Source organism: Canis lupus, chromosome 5 (assembly GCF_011100685.1).
Source record: "Canis lupus familiaris isolate Mischka breed German Shepherd chromosome 5, alternate assembly UU_Cfam_GSD_1.0, whole genome shotgun sequence".
In the NCBI taxonomy this organism is placed as follows: Eukaryota; Metazoa; Chordata; class Mammalia; order Carnivora; family Canidae; genus Canis; species Canis lupus.
Window position 1 is genome coordinate 62,595,087 of NC_049226.1, and position 18,453 is coordinate 62,613,539.

The 18,453-nt window shown below is 38.4% G+C and overlaps 1 protein-coding gene across 6 annotated transcripts in view; it reads right to left on the reverse strand.

Annotated features, from left to right (window-relative positions):
* RERE (arginine-glutamic acid dipeptide repeats) overlaps positions 1-18,453 on the reverse strand; it is a 409,781-nt gene that overhangs the window by 242,426 nt on the left and 148,902 nt on the right. For all 6 annotated transcript variants that reach the window (XM_038537878.1, XM_038537881.1, XM_038537876.1 and 3 more), the window contains one exon: positions 12,983-13,451. In XM_038537878.1, coding sequence (XP_038393806.1) covers positions 12,983-13,307 — 325 coding nt within the window. In that variant the 5' untranslated portion in view covers positions 13,308-13,451. The remainder of the gene's footprint in view (positions 1-12,982; positions 13,452-18,453) is intronic.

The following is an 18,453-nucleotide window of genomic DNA, read 5'->3' on the forward strand; positions in this document are numbered from 1 at the left end:
CAATTGAGCCAGCCAGGCATCCCATCTACCAGCAAACTGAGTAGAATGTTTATTGAGAAGAATTTATACTGAATTAATGCGGGAGGACAGGGTCGAGATCGCCACAAGAACTTTATTCATAAGGCATCTTTCTTTTTTTTTTTTTTTTTAATTTTTTTTAAACTTTTATTCATTTATGATAGGCACACAGTGAGAGAGAGAGAGAGGCAGAGACACAGGCAGAGGGAGAAGCAGGCTCCATGCACCGGGAGCCTGACGTGGGATTCGATCCTGGATATCCAGGACCGCGCCCTGGGCGGCCAAAGGCAGGCGCCAAACCGCTGTGCCACCCAGGGATCCCCATAAGGCATCTTTCTATGTCTTGTAGTGTTTGATGGAAAGCAGGAAAAACTACAACTTAATATCAACAAGGTTCAACAATACAAACAGGTGAAAATTATTTTTAATTTAACTGAACAGATAAAGCAAATTACATTTTTAAAAGTAGTACAAAATACTAAGTGGTGAAAGAATTTTAAGGATTATTAGAACAGGAAGAATTGGAGGTTGAGGCAGGCAACTCACAAAGCACAAGACTGGCACCACAGACTACAAGTGGTCAAATCTGACCCAATGCCTGTTTTTGTAAGACCCACAAAGCAAGGAACATTTTTTTACATATTTTAATGGAGGGAGGATAGGAATATTTCTTGATATGTGAAAATAATGTAAAATTCAAACTTCAGTGTCCACAGATAAAGTTTTATTGGATCACAGCCATGCCCATTCTTTTATATATCACCACTCTCATGACCCAAGTTCAGAACTGAGTTGTTACAACAAAGACTCAGTCATCTACAGCAAAGCTGAAAATATTTACTTTCTGGTCCTTTACAGCAAATTTACTGGGATGCCTGGGTGGCTCAGGTTTGAGTGTCTCCCAGGATCAAGTCCCACCTTGGGCTCTCCACAGAGAGCCTGCTTCTCCCTCTGCCTACGTCTCTGCCTCTGTCTCTCTCATGAATAAATAAAATCTTAAAAAAAAAAAAAGTAAAAGTTTACTGACCGCTGCCCTACAAATGCTCCGTAAGTAAGTAAAGTAAGTAAAGCAGCTCAAAGGATAATGTAAACTTTCTATCACATAAGATTACAATGTAAAAGGGCTTTCATTTGAAAATGACACATTTGCTCAGGAACATTATTGTTTATAAAATGCTGAGGGTTTTTCTATAGTTTAGTATCGAGTATACTAGCCTGAAACATACAAAATAAACCTTTTAGCCAATACCTTCACAAAAACTGTAGAGTGCCTCTAGTATCACAAACCCAGGTCGGTCCCTTGTCATGTACTTCATCTGGGCTAACAAGTTAGATCACTTGTGAATCTAGATCAGTTATGGCAAATGTTCCCTCCCATACCTGCACCCAAGAAAAACAGTCTACTGATCAGAGCACTCCTTCTAAATGTACTACATTCAGCCTCAATCACTTGGGAAAAGAGATGAAATCCGTTTGCCATCTAATTTAGATGATTTATTCTTCTCATCCAGTTTGGTCTTCTTTACTGTTCATTCTTCCTTTATTGTTGTTCTTGTACCATCCTGTGTGAAAACCATATTCGGAACTTGACAGAGAGGATAACCACGTTATCTCAAAATGGAACAGGTAAGCTTGCTCTCTGTTATCTGAGGAGAGGCTATTAACAAGCCAAGCTACATACCATCAATTTAAAAAAAAAAAAAAAATAGTGGGCTTCTAAGTCTTTTTATCAACATGTTGAGTATGAAGGGGCTCTTGATAACCTTGCATCCCACTTTTTTTTTTAAACTTCATATGTTTTAAATTAGATAGATAGATGCAGGCTCTACTGTGACCCCCAAAAAAGAGCACCTTTCTATGTTCAGCATAATATACTCTAGAAAGGGTCGTCTCAAAAAGTAATAACTTAACTTGGTAACCAATACCATCTAAAGCTATCAACTATGGCAAACTCAAATCATAGCTAGAGGGAAGTCCAATTCAGGTTCAGACATACAGATACACATAACCAGGAATGCCCCATGAGTGACCCATCAGAATGAGGTTCTCAACAGTCAGAGCCTATATTCAATAGGAGCCACATTAACATTGGCAGAGATGTTTGAGAGCAAAGTCTGGAAACTTAGTGACTATTTCTATCTTCCTTTAGTAGGTGTACATATCTGAAAAAGTTGAAAGGTTGAAAAGCTTGTGATTAAAAATTAAGTAATCCAAATTAATCAGGGTAGGAATTACCTCCTTAAATTGATATGCACCCTATATCCCTGTGAAGATTTCGAATTAAGAAAGATTTAAGAAAATCAATACCTTAATGAACATGTTCTGGGTTAATAAAGAAAACAGGATATGTGAGATATTTTTGTTCTTTTTATAGTTAAAAGAACTTGACTTACAACAACAAACCAATTTTGAAAAGTAACACTTACCTAGGACTTTATTATAAGGCTAGCCTTCTAAAGAAGCCCAACAAGTCTGCATGTACACTCACTCAATCGCTAGTACAGCCCTTGAGGTGAGTACCCTAAGCCACATGAAGAAGAAACAAAAGCACAGAGGTTGTTCTTGTCACCTCCACCCATCCTCAGGGGTAGAAATAGCTGGACTGCGCTGAACTGTTTCTGTGTGAAATGGATTCAAACACACAGTCAGGATTGAAACCTAAATCAGTTTATGCCCAGCACTGAAATATCTAAGGCAACTCTTTAGGTTCACTTCATTTATAGGTCTAATTTACTTCACTTATAAGAATAGTTAAATACTTGAGAATACATTATTAATAGATTCCTTAAGAATAGAAATCAAATATTAAATTATTTAATAAGTAAGTCTAAATGCTGAAGATATTAACTACTTTATCAATAAGACCAATTATAATTCCAAAAGGCCTCAAAAGTGATTAAAATTCGTTTAATTTACAAAGGGTTGAGGTAAGTAAATTGAACTTTTTTAAAGTAAAGCAGTATCATTTAATTTTTAACTTTAACAAATTGAATTTAACTTTAACAAATTGAATACCAAAGTCAACTTTTTTGTGTATGTATTTGTGTGTATGTATGTGTGGGTGTAGTTTTTTCTACACATAAATATCAGCCTTAAAAGTCTCTTCCCAAAAAGTCCTCAGATCAGCTGCTCTGTACATGTGTTCAATACCCACATCCTAAAGGAGGCACAGCTAAGACAATGCCATTCCAGAGAGGCTGCCCAAGAAACATAGGGTGAACACTCAAATCTGCAGTCACTATTCCTGCCTATGTTAGTAAGTATTTGGGGGAACCAACAATGAAGTGCCTAGAATGTGGGACCCAGAAAACAGAGAGGAGTAGATTGCCAGAAAGCTACATTCCTGAATTTGATGATTCACTGCTCATAAAAATGGTTTCAAAGAATTACCGTTTAATATGTTCTTGCCATTATCAAGGGTGATTTTTTAAATGGCCACACATGAAACATTCTTGTTTCTTTTGGAGTACACAGTTTTACAATACATTCTGATTCAGGGTTTCTCACGTAGATAACTTCTGTAATACTCTGTTATGTTGCTGGGAAAACTTCTAGTTTTGCAGAAAATGCTCCTAAAGATTAAAGGGCTTATATAAAATACAGGGAAAGGGGCAGATTCTTCAAAAATTATGCAGCTCAAAAATCAGATTACTACATTCTCTTTAATCAATAATTATATATCAAGAAAGAAGATAGCCCAAGGAGGCACCCCAGAGTGGCTCAAGGCTGCTATAGGGAATACTAAAAATACATAAAGGCGGGGGGAGGGAAGGGGCACGCCAGGTGTCTCAGTCGGTGAAGAGCTGACTCTTGGTTTTAGCTCAGGTCATGATCTCAGGGTTGTGAGATCAAGCCTCGCATTGGGCTCTGCACTGAGCATGGAGTCTGCTTAAGATTCTTTCTCTCCTCCCTCTGTCTCTCTCACTTTAAAACAAAAAACAAAAACAAAAAACAAAAAACAACAGGCACTGGCTTGAAGGCGCCAAAACAACAATACAGATTAATGGGGCTCCTGTGAAGGTGAGCAAAACAGGCAAGGCCACCTGCCAGAGTTAAAGTGGGTGAGGCAGAGTGCACCTCTCTAGGGAGAGATCCCTAGGCTGCAGGTGGGTGCTCATTATTTCACTTTATTAGAGATGAAAGGGCTCATACAAGGACAACAGTCAAATTAAAGCTTTAAATTCTCACCCACCTTTTCCTTTTCTGCTAAAATATAAACCTACTATATATATATATATATATAATTATGTTATAATCTATGCCCCTCTATTCATACTCCTCTTGCCTGGAAATAATTGCACATGAGCCAGCACAAATTGTATATTCCATTGACATCATTCCTCTATTTACCTATCACACCCACAGCAAAACCAACTATAAACAGCCATATGCTATGACAAGTTCTCCCTGAATCTGTGCTAGTGTAAGAGTCTACTGATGAAGTGGCACAGTGAATAGGGTTCATTTTTCTGGCTGGCTCTCATCTGCTTCCCCTATAGAAAGCTCCCTGATGTCACTGTAGAGAATTACTTTGAGCCCCACCATGTACAGGGTTAGGGGGGAGCAATAAATCAAGGTTTCTGTCTTTTTTTTTTTTTTAATCTAAGACATGCTTGACCAACTGAACTTACTCTACTGTGAATGTGCCTCAAACTGAGTGACAGCAAGGACAGAAAAATGCTTAAGGGCACCACCCCAGTGGTAGCACCAAGAAAAATGGTCAGTGACCCAAAATAAGAACTGCCCTCATTCCAGGGAGGTTTCCACCCAATTTGTGGGTCATCCTACCAACAAATTATTTTTGTGTGTGACATGACCGACGTTCTCCAGCTTTGCATTAAAAAAACTTTAACAAATCTAACAAGCTCACTTTTATTAAATCACAAAAACTATGTATTTCTCTTTCAGTTGCTGAGTTAAGGGTTCCAATCCAGAAATCAGCATTAGCCTAAATATTCTGGAACAATTTACCATCCTGGCTCAGCTTACTTCCCATAATTGTTATACATTTATCTTTTTAACAATCATTCTCTGTGTGTGTGTGTGTGTGTGTGTGTGTGTGTGTATAAGTGAGAAATAATTTCCAAAAGCAAGCAATATGTTAACTAATTTTAGGAGCAGGGAAAAAAACAAAGAAATAAAGCAAAGTAATTATATCATTTGCATTTTCCAAGAAATGGGCCTATCTCTTTCTTTCCAAAGGTGTGTTTTGGGCATTATCTTCAGTATTTTATGCAAACGTCCATCTATTCTGGCTTGAACGATTTTGTCACAGGCCCATGCCACCTTACAAACTAGCTATATGACACTGGTCTCTGTGCATTCTTCTCCTTATCTGTGTAACAGGGAAACAATGACTAGGCTGTACAGAAACTTTTTAAAGGACCAGCAACAATACACATAAAGTAAAGTAAGCCTAGTGCTGGAAACAGCAGATGCCTTAAATGTGGTAGTTAATTATCCATGGTTACAGCTTCCTCACTCCCTCACGTGTCTGCTTTCACCCAACTTCATAGTCCCTCTGCAATCAAGCACTTTACAAGATCCAAATCATTCCTAAATGACTAGTCAACTGCTCCGTTCCTCCTGAACCACATGTGCTTTATTTCACATCAAAATCTCAAGCCATGAAAGCTTATCTTCCTCCCTCTCCCCACCTTTTGTTTGTTTCTGGATCTGCCTAAACTCTATCCTGCCATAAATAAGTGACAGGTGTGCCGGGACACTGGTCTCCTCAGCCCTTAAGGCAATGCACTCATTTTCTATTCATACCTTAACTTGAAGGTACATTAACTTGAAAAAGACAAGGAGGGACACCTGGGTGGCTTAGTGGTTGAGTGTCTGCCTTTGCCCCAGGGCGTGATCCTGGAGTCCCGGGGACTGAGTCCCACATCAGGCTCCCTGCACGGGGCCTGCTTCTCCCTCTGCCTGTATCTCTGCCTCTCTCTCTCTCTCTCTCTCTCTCTGTCTCTGTCTCTCATGAATAAATAAATAAAATCTTTTTTTTAAATATAATAAAACACCTGGGAATCTTATGAAAACAAAAACTCTGATTCAGCAGATCTGGTGTGGAACCTGAAAGTCTGCGTTTCTAAATCAACTCTTGTAGGGTGCCAATCTATGGCCAACACTTGGAGCAGCAAGTATCTAGAGTACATGTTTCACTATATTTAATGACCCTTTCCTTATGAAAAAAAGATACAATTAATTAGTCTCAAAATTTCCATCATTCTCCATTTCTTTGTTATAGCAATGTAGGAAGAAAGTTTCTCTTGTTCCTTCTACAGTCAGAGATAAAGTAATAACTTTTAATGTGCTAAAAAAATTCTTTTACATATGCAGAATTTGCTAACTTCCTAATATGCACTAAAAGGCAGTTGCTTCTTGAGGCTCAGAAAAAGAGGAAATAAAATTTCAATAGAAACAGGAAAAAGAAAATATAATCTACAACTAAAAGCACACTAGAATGTGATTAAAAACAACAAATACATTTTCACAACTGCTCTAAGGACACCAAACTAAGAGAGCTGGATGTACTCACTCAAACTCGAGTCTAGGTAGCAACAAAAACTCTTCCCACCTGTTATGGACTGAATTCTATCCCCCAAAATTCAGATGTGAAGTCCTAACCCTTAATACCTCAGAATGTGACCTTATAAGAAAAAAGGGTCAATGAAGATATGATGAGTTACAATGAGGTGGATCCTAATGTCATATGTATGCAGGAGGGTGAGGACTCTAATCCACCATGATTGCTATCCTGATACAAAGGAGAAATGTGGGTAGACACCGGGACAGGGTCAGGGACAGGCAGACATGGAGTGCCATATGAAGACTGCTGGTGTGCTAGCAAAGGTCAAGGAACTACCAGAAGCTCAGAAAGGCCTGAAGAAACAGATCCTTTCCTCTCCTTCAGGAGGAGCATGACCCTGTTGACTCCCTGATCTTGAGGTTCTAGCCTCCAAAATTACAAAACAATATATTTCTGTTGTTTAAGCTACTCAGTCTGTGGTACTTTGTTATGGAAGCCCTAGGAAAGGCACACACTGCCTCACTGAACTTCCTCCTCCCAAATAAAAGATCTAAAGATGATTAGGCAGACATGCAATCACAGCTGAGTCTGGCATGCCAATGAAGATTTTGGACTTAATACTACTGACAACAAGGGATCCACTGAAAGGCATTAAGTAGGTTAATATTAGGTTTATTGAGTGCAAACAAACTTTTAACACATGTCAAACCACTTTCATTCAAGCTGGGCGTAAAGGTTCCTTTATCCAGATCTTATGTTTCTTATTACACAAAAAATATTCATGCAATCATCAGCAAAACTTGTGCCTCAACCCAAAATAAGAACGCCACAAGAAACATCTTCATTTGCATGCCATGTCTACCTAAAATTCTTCTACAAGAGAGTAGATAAAAAGTTACAGATGAAATGCAGTTGTATTTTCTCCAAAAATTTATGTACTAAAACACCAAATGGCAGAATTTTATTTTATTTTTGCTTTTATTTCTAATGTTTGTCTTAATGATTGCTGTAGATAAGCTTTCAATTATTCAGAGAATGAAGACTTTGAAACCAAGGTCAGACTCTTACCAGGTCAGAGAGCAGCCCCTCAGTGAACAATCAGTAGCTAAATGTTCAGACATGCCATTTGTTAAAACACTGGGAACAACTCTCTTCCCTTTTTAACTAGGAACTTGAATCAAAGGGAAATTATCCATTAGGAAAATAGTTGCATGTTTTAACTTTTTAAGTAAACTTTTCATTGAGGTGTAACACGTAACACAGATAAGTACAAAGTAAGATAAACTCCCACAATGGGAACAAACCCGTGTAACTGGCAGTGTCATCATGAAAGGGAACATGACCAGGCCCTTGAAGGTCTTCGTGCCTCATTCCAGACACCAGTGCCTGCCAGCCTAACTACCACTTGACTTCGAAACACCAAAGACTGGCCTGGAAACATACAATATTATATTTTTTTTGTGTCTACTCAATATTATGCTCAATTAATAGTCTAAATTTCGGCAGTTGTTCAAAAATACGTACATTCCATTCTCATTCAAACCAGATTCCGAGGTTTTATTTTGTTTAGATTTTTTCCAGCTTAAATTCCATTTGCATCAAAGGAAATTAACACTTCAATGTTCAATATATACCCAGTTCTAGCTTCTAGGTCTTTTTTCAGTTCAAGTTCCCAATTCCTAATAAAGGGGAGAAATTTGCAAATGAGAGGGGGAAATGTTTTATTTCACCTAAGATTTCACAAACCACAAACTTAAAAGTCGTTTTCTATATATAAAATTTATCTTCATGAAAAATAACACATTTTTTTCATAAAGGCAGAAGGAACACAGATATAACAAATTTGAAAATCCTGAATCTTGATTTCCTCCCCTCCCATGTATGTGATAAAGATTTCTGTTATTCTAGGAATATACCTAGGGTAAATGGGAAAGTCAAACAGAAATAGCAATGGATATGACAAAATATAAGAAATGCACAACAGGGATCCCTGGGTGGCACAGCGGTTTGGCGCCTGCCTTTGGCCCAGGGCGCGATCCTGGAGACCTGGGATCGAATCCCACATCAGGCTCCCGGTGCATGGAGCCTGCTTCTCCCTCTGCCTCTCTCTCTCTCTCTGTATGACTATCATAAATAAATAAATAAATAAAAATGAAAAAAAAAAAAAAAAGAAAAAGAAATGCACAACAAACTTAACAGGCATTTTTTAAATAACACATGTTTCCATATCAAAGTAGCAAGCAAACTGATATGCCAAAATGAAAAAGTATCTCTCAATAATTTGAATTTAATTTTTTGACTGCTTTACCTGATCAGGAATTTTTAAAAATCATAGTTATCAAATAAAAATAAATACACTGTTGGCAAGAATGTAAATGGGTACAGCTCCTCATTACGGACAATGGTTTGGAGATTCTTCAAAAAACTAAAATCAGAATCACTATATGGTCCAGCTATTCCACTTCTGGGTATTTAGCTAAAGGAAATGAAATGACTACCCAGAAGAGATATCTATACCCGTATGTTCACTGTAGCATTATTCACAACCTAAGTGGCCACAAATGGATGAATGGATACAGAAAACACGTATATACATACATATTATCCGGCCATAAAAAAGGAGTGGGGGAGTGGGGGATCTTGACAACATGGATAAACTTTGAAGGCATCATGCTAAGTGAAACAGACAAAAAAGACACTTATATGTGGAATCTAAAAACAGCAAATTTATTGAAACAGAGAACAGATTAGTGGTTGCCATGGGGAGGGAGTGGGCAGGTGGGGGAAATGGCAGGAATGGGGTGGAGGGGATCAAAGGGTACACACTTCCAGTTATAAGATGAAAAAGTTCTGGGGATATTATGTGCAGCATGGTGACTGCAGTTAACCATACTGTACTGTATGTTTGAAAGTTGTTAAGGGAGTAGAGTTTAAAAGTTCTCATCACACACACATACACACACTCGCGCAATAGTACTGATGTGTGGTGATGGGTGTGTTAACTAGCCTTACTGTGGTAATCATTTTGCAATACGCACATATTTAAAATCACTACATTGTACGTCTTCAACAACATTAGATGTCAGTTATACCTCAGTAAAGCTGGGGGGAAAGGGGGAAAAGGGGGGGGAAGACATTAATATGCCACCCACAGAAACTTTAGAAATCAATATCCTATGCTAAAGAAGCCCATAAGGGAAAGCTGGCTACAACACAGCTGTGTAATACATCAATTTGTTACCATGACAGTCATCTCAAAAGTAGAGTAACAGTTGACAGACAACAAAGACGTTAGATTACACATAGGGACAATATATTATAGAGCCCCACAAGGTTTTTTGTTTTGATTTTTATAACAAGTCTTTTAAATCATTCATTGGCAAATAAATGATTCAACATAGACTTCCATAAGCATTATTCTAACTTTAACATCATTAATCAATCAATAAATGTCTGAAAAGTTTTCAGAAATTTATTCAACAAATATTTAAAAATACACACTATGTGTACTGTACTGTCACAGGTGCCAGAAATTCAATGATAAACAAAAAGCAGACTTTCTGCCTTTGTGGAGGAGACAGGTATTAATCCTAAATAACAGAAATAAATGAAAAATTATTAGTTAGAAGTTCTAGAAGAAAAGAAACATAATGCTATGATGGTGTTTATTAAGGAAACCTGTATAACTTTGGAGAGAAAAGGCAGTAACACTGAAATGGGGGCACTGAAAAAAGGACAGGAATTAAGTCAGTGTGTGTGTGTGTGTGTGTGTGTGTGTACACAGGGGAGGTGTTCACTAGCCTGAGGCCAAGCCAACTGCAAATGGCCTAAGGCAGGAGGTAACAGGGGCAATAAGTAACTTCAAGTTCCTTAGGCTGAGCTCCTGAAGATAAAATAAAAATAACTCCAGATATGAAGAACCAGGGTAAAACAGAGCTATTTATGACCATGCATGAGATTAACTTTAGCTACTGACAAATTCTAAATAATATCCATTTTCTCAATAAAATCTCATTCTTCTGAGAACAAATAATCTGAAGGACACTGAGAGGTCAAGGTCAGTCTCCTTATCAAAGAGCCATACATCCACTTAACCTGGCAATGTGCAAACCCTAGGCCACAACACTTACCCATCCGAGTAAAGGGGACACCTCATACAAAGTAGTTATGCTCTAAGTGTCACAGAAAACGTTCATAGCACTTTTGGTTTTCATAGATTCTTTATAATATATTTAAGTTTCAGGAGAGAACATATCTTTTTCATATTTCACAAAGGTCCTCAGACTTACCAAACAATGTCTGCCTTCATAAATTACTCAGCTCAACTCCAAAAGACTTTAAGAACTCACTGTTTGAAAGTAAGCCCGGAATGACATCCCTTCACATACTCTTCTACACTTCAAGCAGGAAGGATTTCTACTATCCAGTAGGAGGTACAAGATGAATGTGCAACAACTCCCAAACCCGTTTCTTCAAAACTGGTTTCTCTTGGGGAGTTAATCAGAAGAAACAGGGCACAACAATCCCATAAGTGGGAAAAAACAGCAGATTTAGTATCTTTTTGTAATGTTACAGAAGTTGCCTGAAGTGCAGAACTTCTCAGGGTCATTAACTATGAATCTCTTATGACACCGACAGTATGTGCAGCACTTCCCACACTATGTTTGACTACAAATATTTGAGGAAAGTATCATCACTGACACAGGAGTAACATTCCCTTGAGAAAGGTAAGCATTCAGTACTGCACAAAGGCAGTAAGCCTTTTGACAATAATCCAGACAATCACATTACCACATTGAATTGTTACATATTATGAGAAAAGGATAACAAATGAGATTTTTCTTTATTTTTAAGTTATGATACTATATATCTAAAGGAGTTAACACATTCTCACAATTCAGAATTGAATAGGTCTATAGCATATAACATTTGGTAACTGTAATGAGATATTCTTCAGTGACTCAGAAATTCTTACTGTCCAATATCTAAGTCTTTTCGATCACAGACACCAACAATATCGTAACCCACATATTACTAGATCTCCACCGCAGAACTCTAGTTTCCCTAAAACCGAATGCTGATACTTTTGTCACATAAATATCTTCTCAGTTAATCATTAATCAATAAATTGTAGCTGTGACTACAAGTTATCTGTATAAGTTCTAATATTGACTATCTTTTGAAATTCAAAACAAATCCCGAAACAGGGGGGAAAAATCTGATACTTTACACAAAGTTCAGAAAAGTTACAGTATTCCTCAGTAAAACAATTATACCAGGTTAGTCACATAACATAATTTCTTTAACCTCCCTTTCCTGGAAGAACAGCAAACTGGGAGGCTCTTAATCTCTTAATTACATCTCATGAAATTCATGTCACTTCTCAGCATAGTAAGTCATTCAAAGAAAATGATTTTAGCTAGTTTTACTGCCTCTGTAACCTTAACATACACAACATACACAACACATGACATGAGAAAAGCAAAGTTTTGTGGGGCACCTGGGTGGCTCAGTTGGTTGAGCCTCTGACTTGTGATTTCAGCTGGTGTCATAATCTTATGGGCCCTGGGATCCTGCCCCGAGGTGGGCTCAGCAGAGAGTAGGCTTGGGAGTCTCTCTCTCTGCTCCTCCCCTGATTCATGCTCATGTATGCACTTTCTCTCCCGCTCTCTCCTATGCCTCAAATAAATATATAAATCTTTTTCTTTTTTAAAGGAGAAAGTTTTGCAGGTGCTTAGTAGGTTCTCAATCACCCGTCTCCCTATATCTCACCTGAAGGCTGGGTCTGTCTCTCTGAACAATGCTATAAACGTTGGCACAACGTATAAATGTGTTGACACATTGAGTACACAAGCTACAGTACATTTTCTGGAAAACAAAGCAAGTTAGTTGTCTTCATCTATTACCACTGGTTAGAGATTCTGAAGCTCAATTTCTTGGAAAAGGAGGTGATCAGGAGAAATAAAGTTTGGTCTAAAGGCCTTTAAAAATACTTCTTTAGCTTCTGGCCACTCCTAAAACTAATGTGAAACATCCTGCTTATAAGAATCTTAACTGAGGTTTACTTGACCCATCATGTATTCTATTCCGCAGTGTCACCACTGCCTAATTGTGTTGAAGATAAAGAGCAAGGAGGAAATCAAAAGATGAAAGAGTAGATGGTGAAGATGGTGAAGGGAGAGGAGAAATAGCACAGGACATAAGGAAAGAACTGACAAATGCACAAACTAGAATAGAAGACAAAGTTGAGGCAGATACAAGCAAGAAGCCAACGAATCCAATTGCCCCAAAGTGGGTCAGTGTGTTTCCTACCTTGATTTTTTTTCTACCCAAAACTACTATCTCCTTTTCTGGGCCCCCTCCTTCCCTAACGTGGAGAAAGGCATATCAGTGCTGATGCCACTTCTCTACCACAAACACTGCGCTCCTTACCTCCTGGTCTGTAGACAACATCATCCTCAGTTATGTAAGAGGTTATCTCCCCAGTGTCTGTCCTTTCATAACGAGATTTTTTTTTCGGTGGTTTCTTTTTGTTCTTCTTCGTGGACTCCTCTGTGGTGGCACTATTGTTGTCATTATCCTCATCTTCACTGTGGTCACTCTCAGCATAATTTTTGGCTCCTCCTTCCAAGGTGCAGCTCCTGCGTGGTCTTGAATTCTCACCCTCTCTTGCTTTATCTCGTTTATCTCTCTCTCGGTCCCGATCTCGGTCCCGGTCCTTCTCTTTGTCTTTGTCTTTGTCTTTGTCAGCTGTCATGATTCGCCACGTGCCTTCTTCTGTCCTCTCACGGCTAGGCCTCCGTGAAAGGTAGACAGTAAGCCTGGGCTTCAGTCTTCTGAATTTCTCACTCAATTCCAGGGAAAATCCAACCACTCCAACTACCCCAACGTTTCAAAAACGCTAAGCAAGAAAAGAGAGACAAACTTATTTTACTTTGACATTTTCTCATTTGCCTTCCTAAAATAATGTTTTGTTAAATGAAATCTCTTACTTACTCATGTTTTAGCCCCCAAACTTCTGCTGAACCAGAGGAAAAAAGTTAGGACAAGTGACACAGAGCTTAAGAATATAGTTTTTAGCCTCAGCTAGTACATGGTTTGGGATTTACTACCATACCAATAATGAAAACATCTCAATGCATAATAGTAAACCATAACATCAATTGTTTTCTTCTTTTGAAGGAGAAAGTGTACCCTAATATACAACATATAATGGGCACAATTATACAAAAGGAGCTTCATAACCCACAATATTAATTTAAAGGAGTAAGAATCTATATACTTAAACTATTTCCACCTGGGGGGGGAAAAATTGGATAGCCTGGGAAAATGTCTCAAGATCTCTCTCACAAGGTAATATCTTCTGAAGACTCCAGCCACGTCTCCAAATTTCTAGAGTTCCTCTCAGGAATAAACACAAGCTTTGACTCTAAAAGTGATGGCCTCAAAGCAAGATTCTTTTGCCTTCAATTACAATTTATCCCATCTTCTAAGTCTACTAATCTAGTTATCTTCCAAGAAAAATACTATCTCCAAATTATTTCTGCCTTGACAAAACGTAACAGTTTCCAAAAACAACCTTCCATATTTAGGGAATATTAGGTGGTTTTTACATTCTCCCAAATTTCCACTATTAATAACTTCCCTAGTAAACTCCTCTCTAGAACTAAGCCCAACAAGGAAAGACTGAAGCTTTTAAAACTTTTACAAGAGAAGAGAAAATCCTGAATTCCAACCCAACACAATTCTTACGAAAATGTTACAGGGCAAGGGGAATATGACGAAAGACAGACATGGACTGTTTTCTTTACAAGTCAGTTCTGGAATAGTCATAATTGCCAGTTATTTCTTTTTTGCAGTCCTGTATCATCTTCCCCAACATCTTCTTTCATTTGTTCAACTACCTGTACTAAACACTACCTATGTGCAAGGTGTTTGGAACTGAAGATACAATGAGAGAAAAACTTCAGCATCCTTGTCCTCAATGCTCTAATGCCCCAAAAAAAGCCCCCAAAAAGCATACTGATCAGTGATCAATATGAAAACCATCTGTTTCTTATGTTACCAGGGTCAAAGAGAAAATGACATATGCAAACAAACAAAAGACTGGTCCTCTTTACTTAGACAACAAACAAATCAGTTTGCAATTACATACCTTAAACACAGAGAAAATTCTCTTCTAGTCATGCCAAAACTATAAAAACTATCATACACTCTCTCTAAAGCTCTTAGGTCAAATCAGACACCCAGAAAAGACCTCTCTATAAGTACCTCAAATATCCTTAGGCATTCAAGAAAATACAAAATATTCACAACCACTATGGGAGACAGACCTATGAAGGATGTCAGTAATGCTGACAATATAAAGCAAAGTCAGAAGGGGGAAAGCATGTAGCACAGATCTAGATTAATTCCTTCTACATAGGAAATATGCTTCTAGATAGGATTTCAATTTTCTAAACATATTTCAAGAAAATGAGAAATTATCCTAGTGCCTGCAAAAGTTCTGCCTAGATGAATCATCTGCTAAACAGACAGTAATATACCTCCAAGTCCCTGTAGGCCACTAGTGTTAGCGATTGAAAATACACAAAGAGACATATCACAAAAAAAAGAGACAGAGAGAGAGAGAGAGAGAGAGAGATCACTTTCTCCACTGAGCTTAAGTTTAAGCATGAACAAGCCAATCATGCAAGAAAGAAAACTATCACCTAACACCGTTGTTAAAACATTCCTTTTTAAAAAAAAAAAAAAAAAAAAAAAAAAAAACATTCCTCTTTGACACCCAAAACACACCAACATCTAGGGGGAATCTATTAAGAACAAGAAGTTTAGACTGAAAACCTCTCAGAGCTCAGGGCAAACAACTGATGAATTTAAGAAAAATATCACTCTCCAGGGTTAACAAGATGACCAGAAAATTACATAAGATTATTTCAGCACTCAAAAGGAAATGTTAAGTCCAAATTGTACATTCAACACTACTCCCTGTAAAATCATATACCAGCTTCTATTTGCAAAGAAATTTGAGTTATTTCTGCGAAGAGTAAGCAGGAAAGAAAAATTCAAGAAACAGCAGAAAAGGTATCTACAAAATAAAATCCCGTGTGTGTATCCAACTTTCAGGTAACTAAGAACTGTGATAATCCAAAGCAAAAGTCAACCAATTACCATTTACATTTGGCTCTAAAATATAGTGCAACAAGGATGTATTTTTTTCCTCTACATTTACCATACTAATCAGAATTTTTCTAAACCACATTATACAATGACCAACATACAATAATGTGACATTTGAGAAAAGGGACCCAAAGAGAAACCAGATGGCACTGAGAAAGGTAGTTGTCACTTCGATTTGCTAGAAATGATCTAACGATACAACAACATTTTTGTTAACAACAAGGGGTTTACAGAGCAGGTTCCTGCCATGATCTCATTCAATTCTTTCTCTCAAGAGCTCAGTGAAGTAAACCAGACAGAAGTCACCAACCCCACTTTATAGACTACAAAAGGGAAACTGAGGAGAAATCATGTGCATGAAGTCATACAGCCAATGATTCTGCCAAAGGTAAATCCCATCCAATCTGCTTACAACCTACTGCTCAGATCATAATCTGTGCCCCCAGGATCACCAGTTCTCCATAAGTGCTAACTTTTCCTGCACGCATCCAGGCTGATAACTTGCACACACACAGATTTAGGAAACACAGTCACTTTGCCCTTCCCCCTCCAAAAAAAAAATATTTGTCCAGTAATAAAGACAAAAATATTGAAAGTATTTCTGTCGATCCACTGCTCAACCCAGTTAAACAAAAAACAGTATAAGGTACTTTATGATTTTAAATTTTTATTTATTTATTTATTGAGAACGAGCGAGCAAGCGCGCACACGTGCATGTGTGCACACAAGTGGAGGCAGAGTAGGACAGAGGGACAGGGAGAGAGAATCCCAAGAAGACTCCACACTAAGCTCAGAGCCCCATACAGAGCCCAATCCTATGGGCCAGTGGATCACAACCTGAGCCAAAATCAAGAGTTGGACGCTTAACAGACTGAACCACCTAGGTACCCCTATAAGATACTTTAATAACAAAAGAAAATCTAATCTAGAACACATTCCTATTCACTGAACAAATGTCTATTAAATGCCTATTATGTACTAGTTACTGCTGTAGGTGTGAGGAAAGCAGCAGAGAAACACACACAAACTTCCCTGCCCTCGTGGAGCTAATGTCCCAGGCAGTGGAAAAAGACCATAACCAAAAGAATGATATGAATATAGTACATGAAGAGATCTTAAATGGGGAATCCAATGGGGGGACACAGAGCATGAGAGGATTGAGATTTTAAATGATGGTGAAGGGGGGTGGGGGGGAATGATGGTGAAGGAAGACCTCAGGCTTTGTCCCAAAGCAAGAGTGTCAGAGAAAAAGCCATGAGGGCACATGAAGGGAGATCATCCCAGCAGAGAGAGAGCAAGTGCAAATGTCCAGAGGCATAAGTGAGTTCAGCACACTCAAGACACAGGATGCCAAAGGAGCTACAGTGGCATAAGGAAGAGTGAAATGGTGGGAGATGAATTCCTAGAGGTGAAGGGGGGCTAGATCCTACCTTACAGGCTAGTGTCAGGTCTCCGGCATCTTTACTCAAGGGCCACGAAGTGACTTGAATGACACTTCAGCCACTGCAGGGATCTGAGTAACAGAGAAAGACATGGTCTGACTTCTGTTTAAGATCACTCTGGCCATTGAGAAAAGACTTAAAGAGATGCAGGGGTTGCAGCATGAAGACCAGTGAGGGAGGAGGCTTACTGCAACATCCCAGGTAAGAAGGGAAGGTAGCTAGGGCGGATCAGTAAGGCAGAAGCAGAGAAGAGTCGAGTCGTCGTCTTATTTTCTATGTATTTTTAAGGTAAGCATCAAAGAGAATGTGCTGACAAACTGGGACGTGAGGTGTGAGAGAAAGAAGTCAGGAGCAACTCCAAGTGTTCTGGCACAAGCCACTAGATGATGAAATGGGCATTGTGTGAATTTTGGAAGAAAGATTAGGAGCTCAGATACTAACATGCTAAGTTTGAGAATCCTATAAAAACCAAATAAAGATTTTCAGGAGGCAGAGGTCCAGGCTAGAGATAAAAATTTACTTTTTAATTTAATTTTTAAAGACATGAGATTGAGATCACCAAGGAAGTGAATGTACATAGTTTTTCTGATAAAATTTTTTAAACCCACAAAAACCTTTATTACTCATGCTTGAGTGGAAAGGATATTCAAAACAGACCTACAACTTACTTACATACATTTCCAAAAGCAACACCTCTAGGACTCATAAAACAAAACAAAACAAAAAACCACATATTCCTCTCACTAGTTTCCACATTTATCAGATTGCACTTCATTTTTATCTTAACTGGTAAAATCTCGTCAACTAGCCTAGTCATGTTCTCATCTAATCAGAGTCAAAGGCCATCAAAAGTCAATGATCCAGAACTTCTCTTTATAACTTCAGGCTCCTTCACCCTCTGCACATTGTCTGCCTCTTCAAAGTGAAGCCAACAAATGCCCACAAACCCCTCAACACTACTTATCAAAACCGATTCAGATATAAACTGCTAAAATTTCTGTCCTGCTCAGGGCCCAAATCTTACTCTTACTCTAAGAAAACCATTTCCTGATACTACTGAAGCCGTCCCAGGAGGTGAGGCCCATGACAGAACTGAGCTGAGAAGCCAAGCCCCAAGTTCTTGGCACTGCCATGTGCTGAATTGCCTTGGACAAATCACTCTACCTCTGTTTCTGAATCAGTTTCTCTGCTGTAGAATAGGGGCAATCACTAACTACTTCACAGAGCTGCTACAAGAATTAAGTTAATTAACCATACCATACGCATATGCACTTACAGATT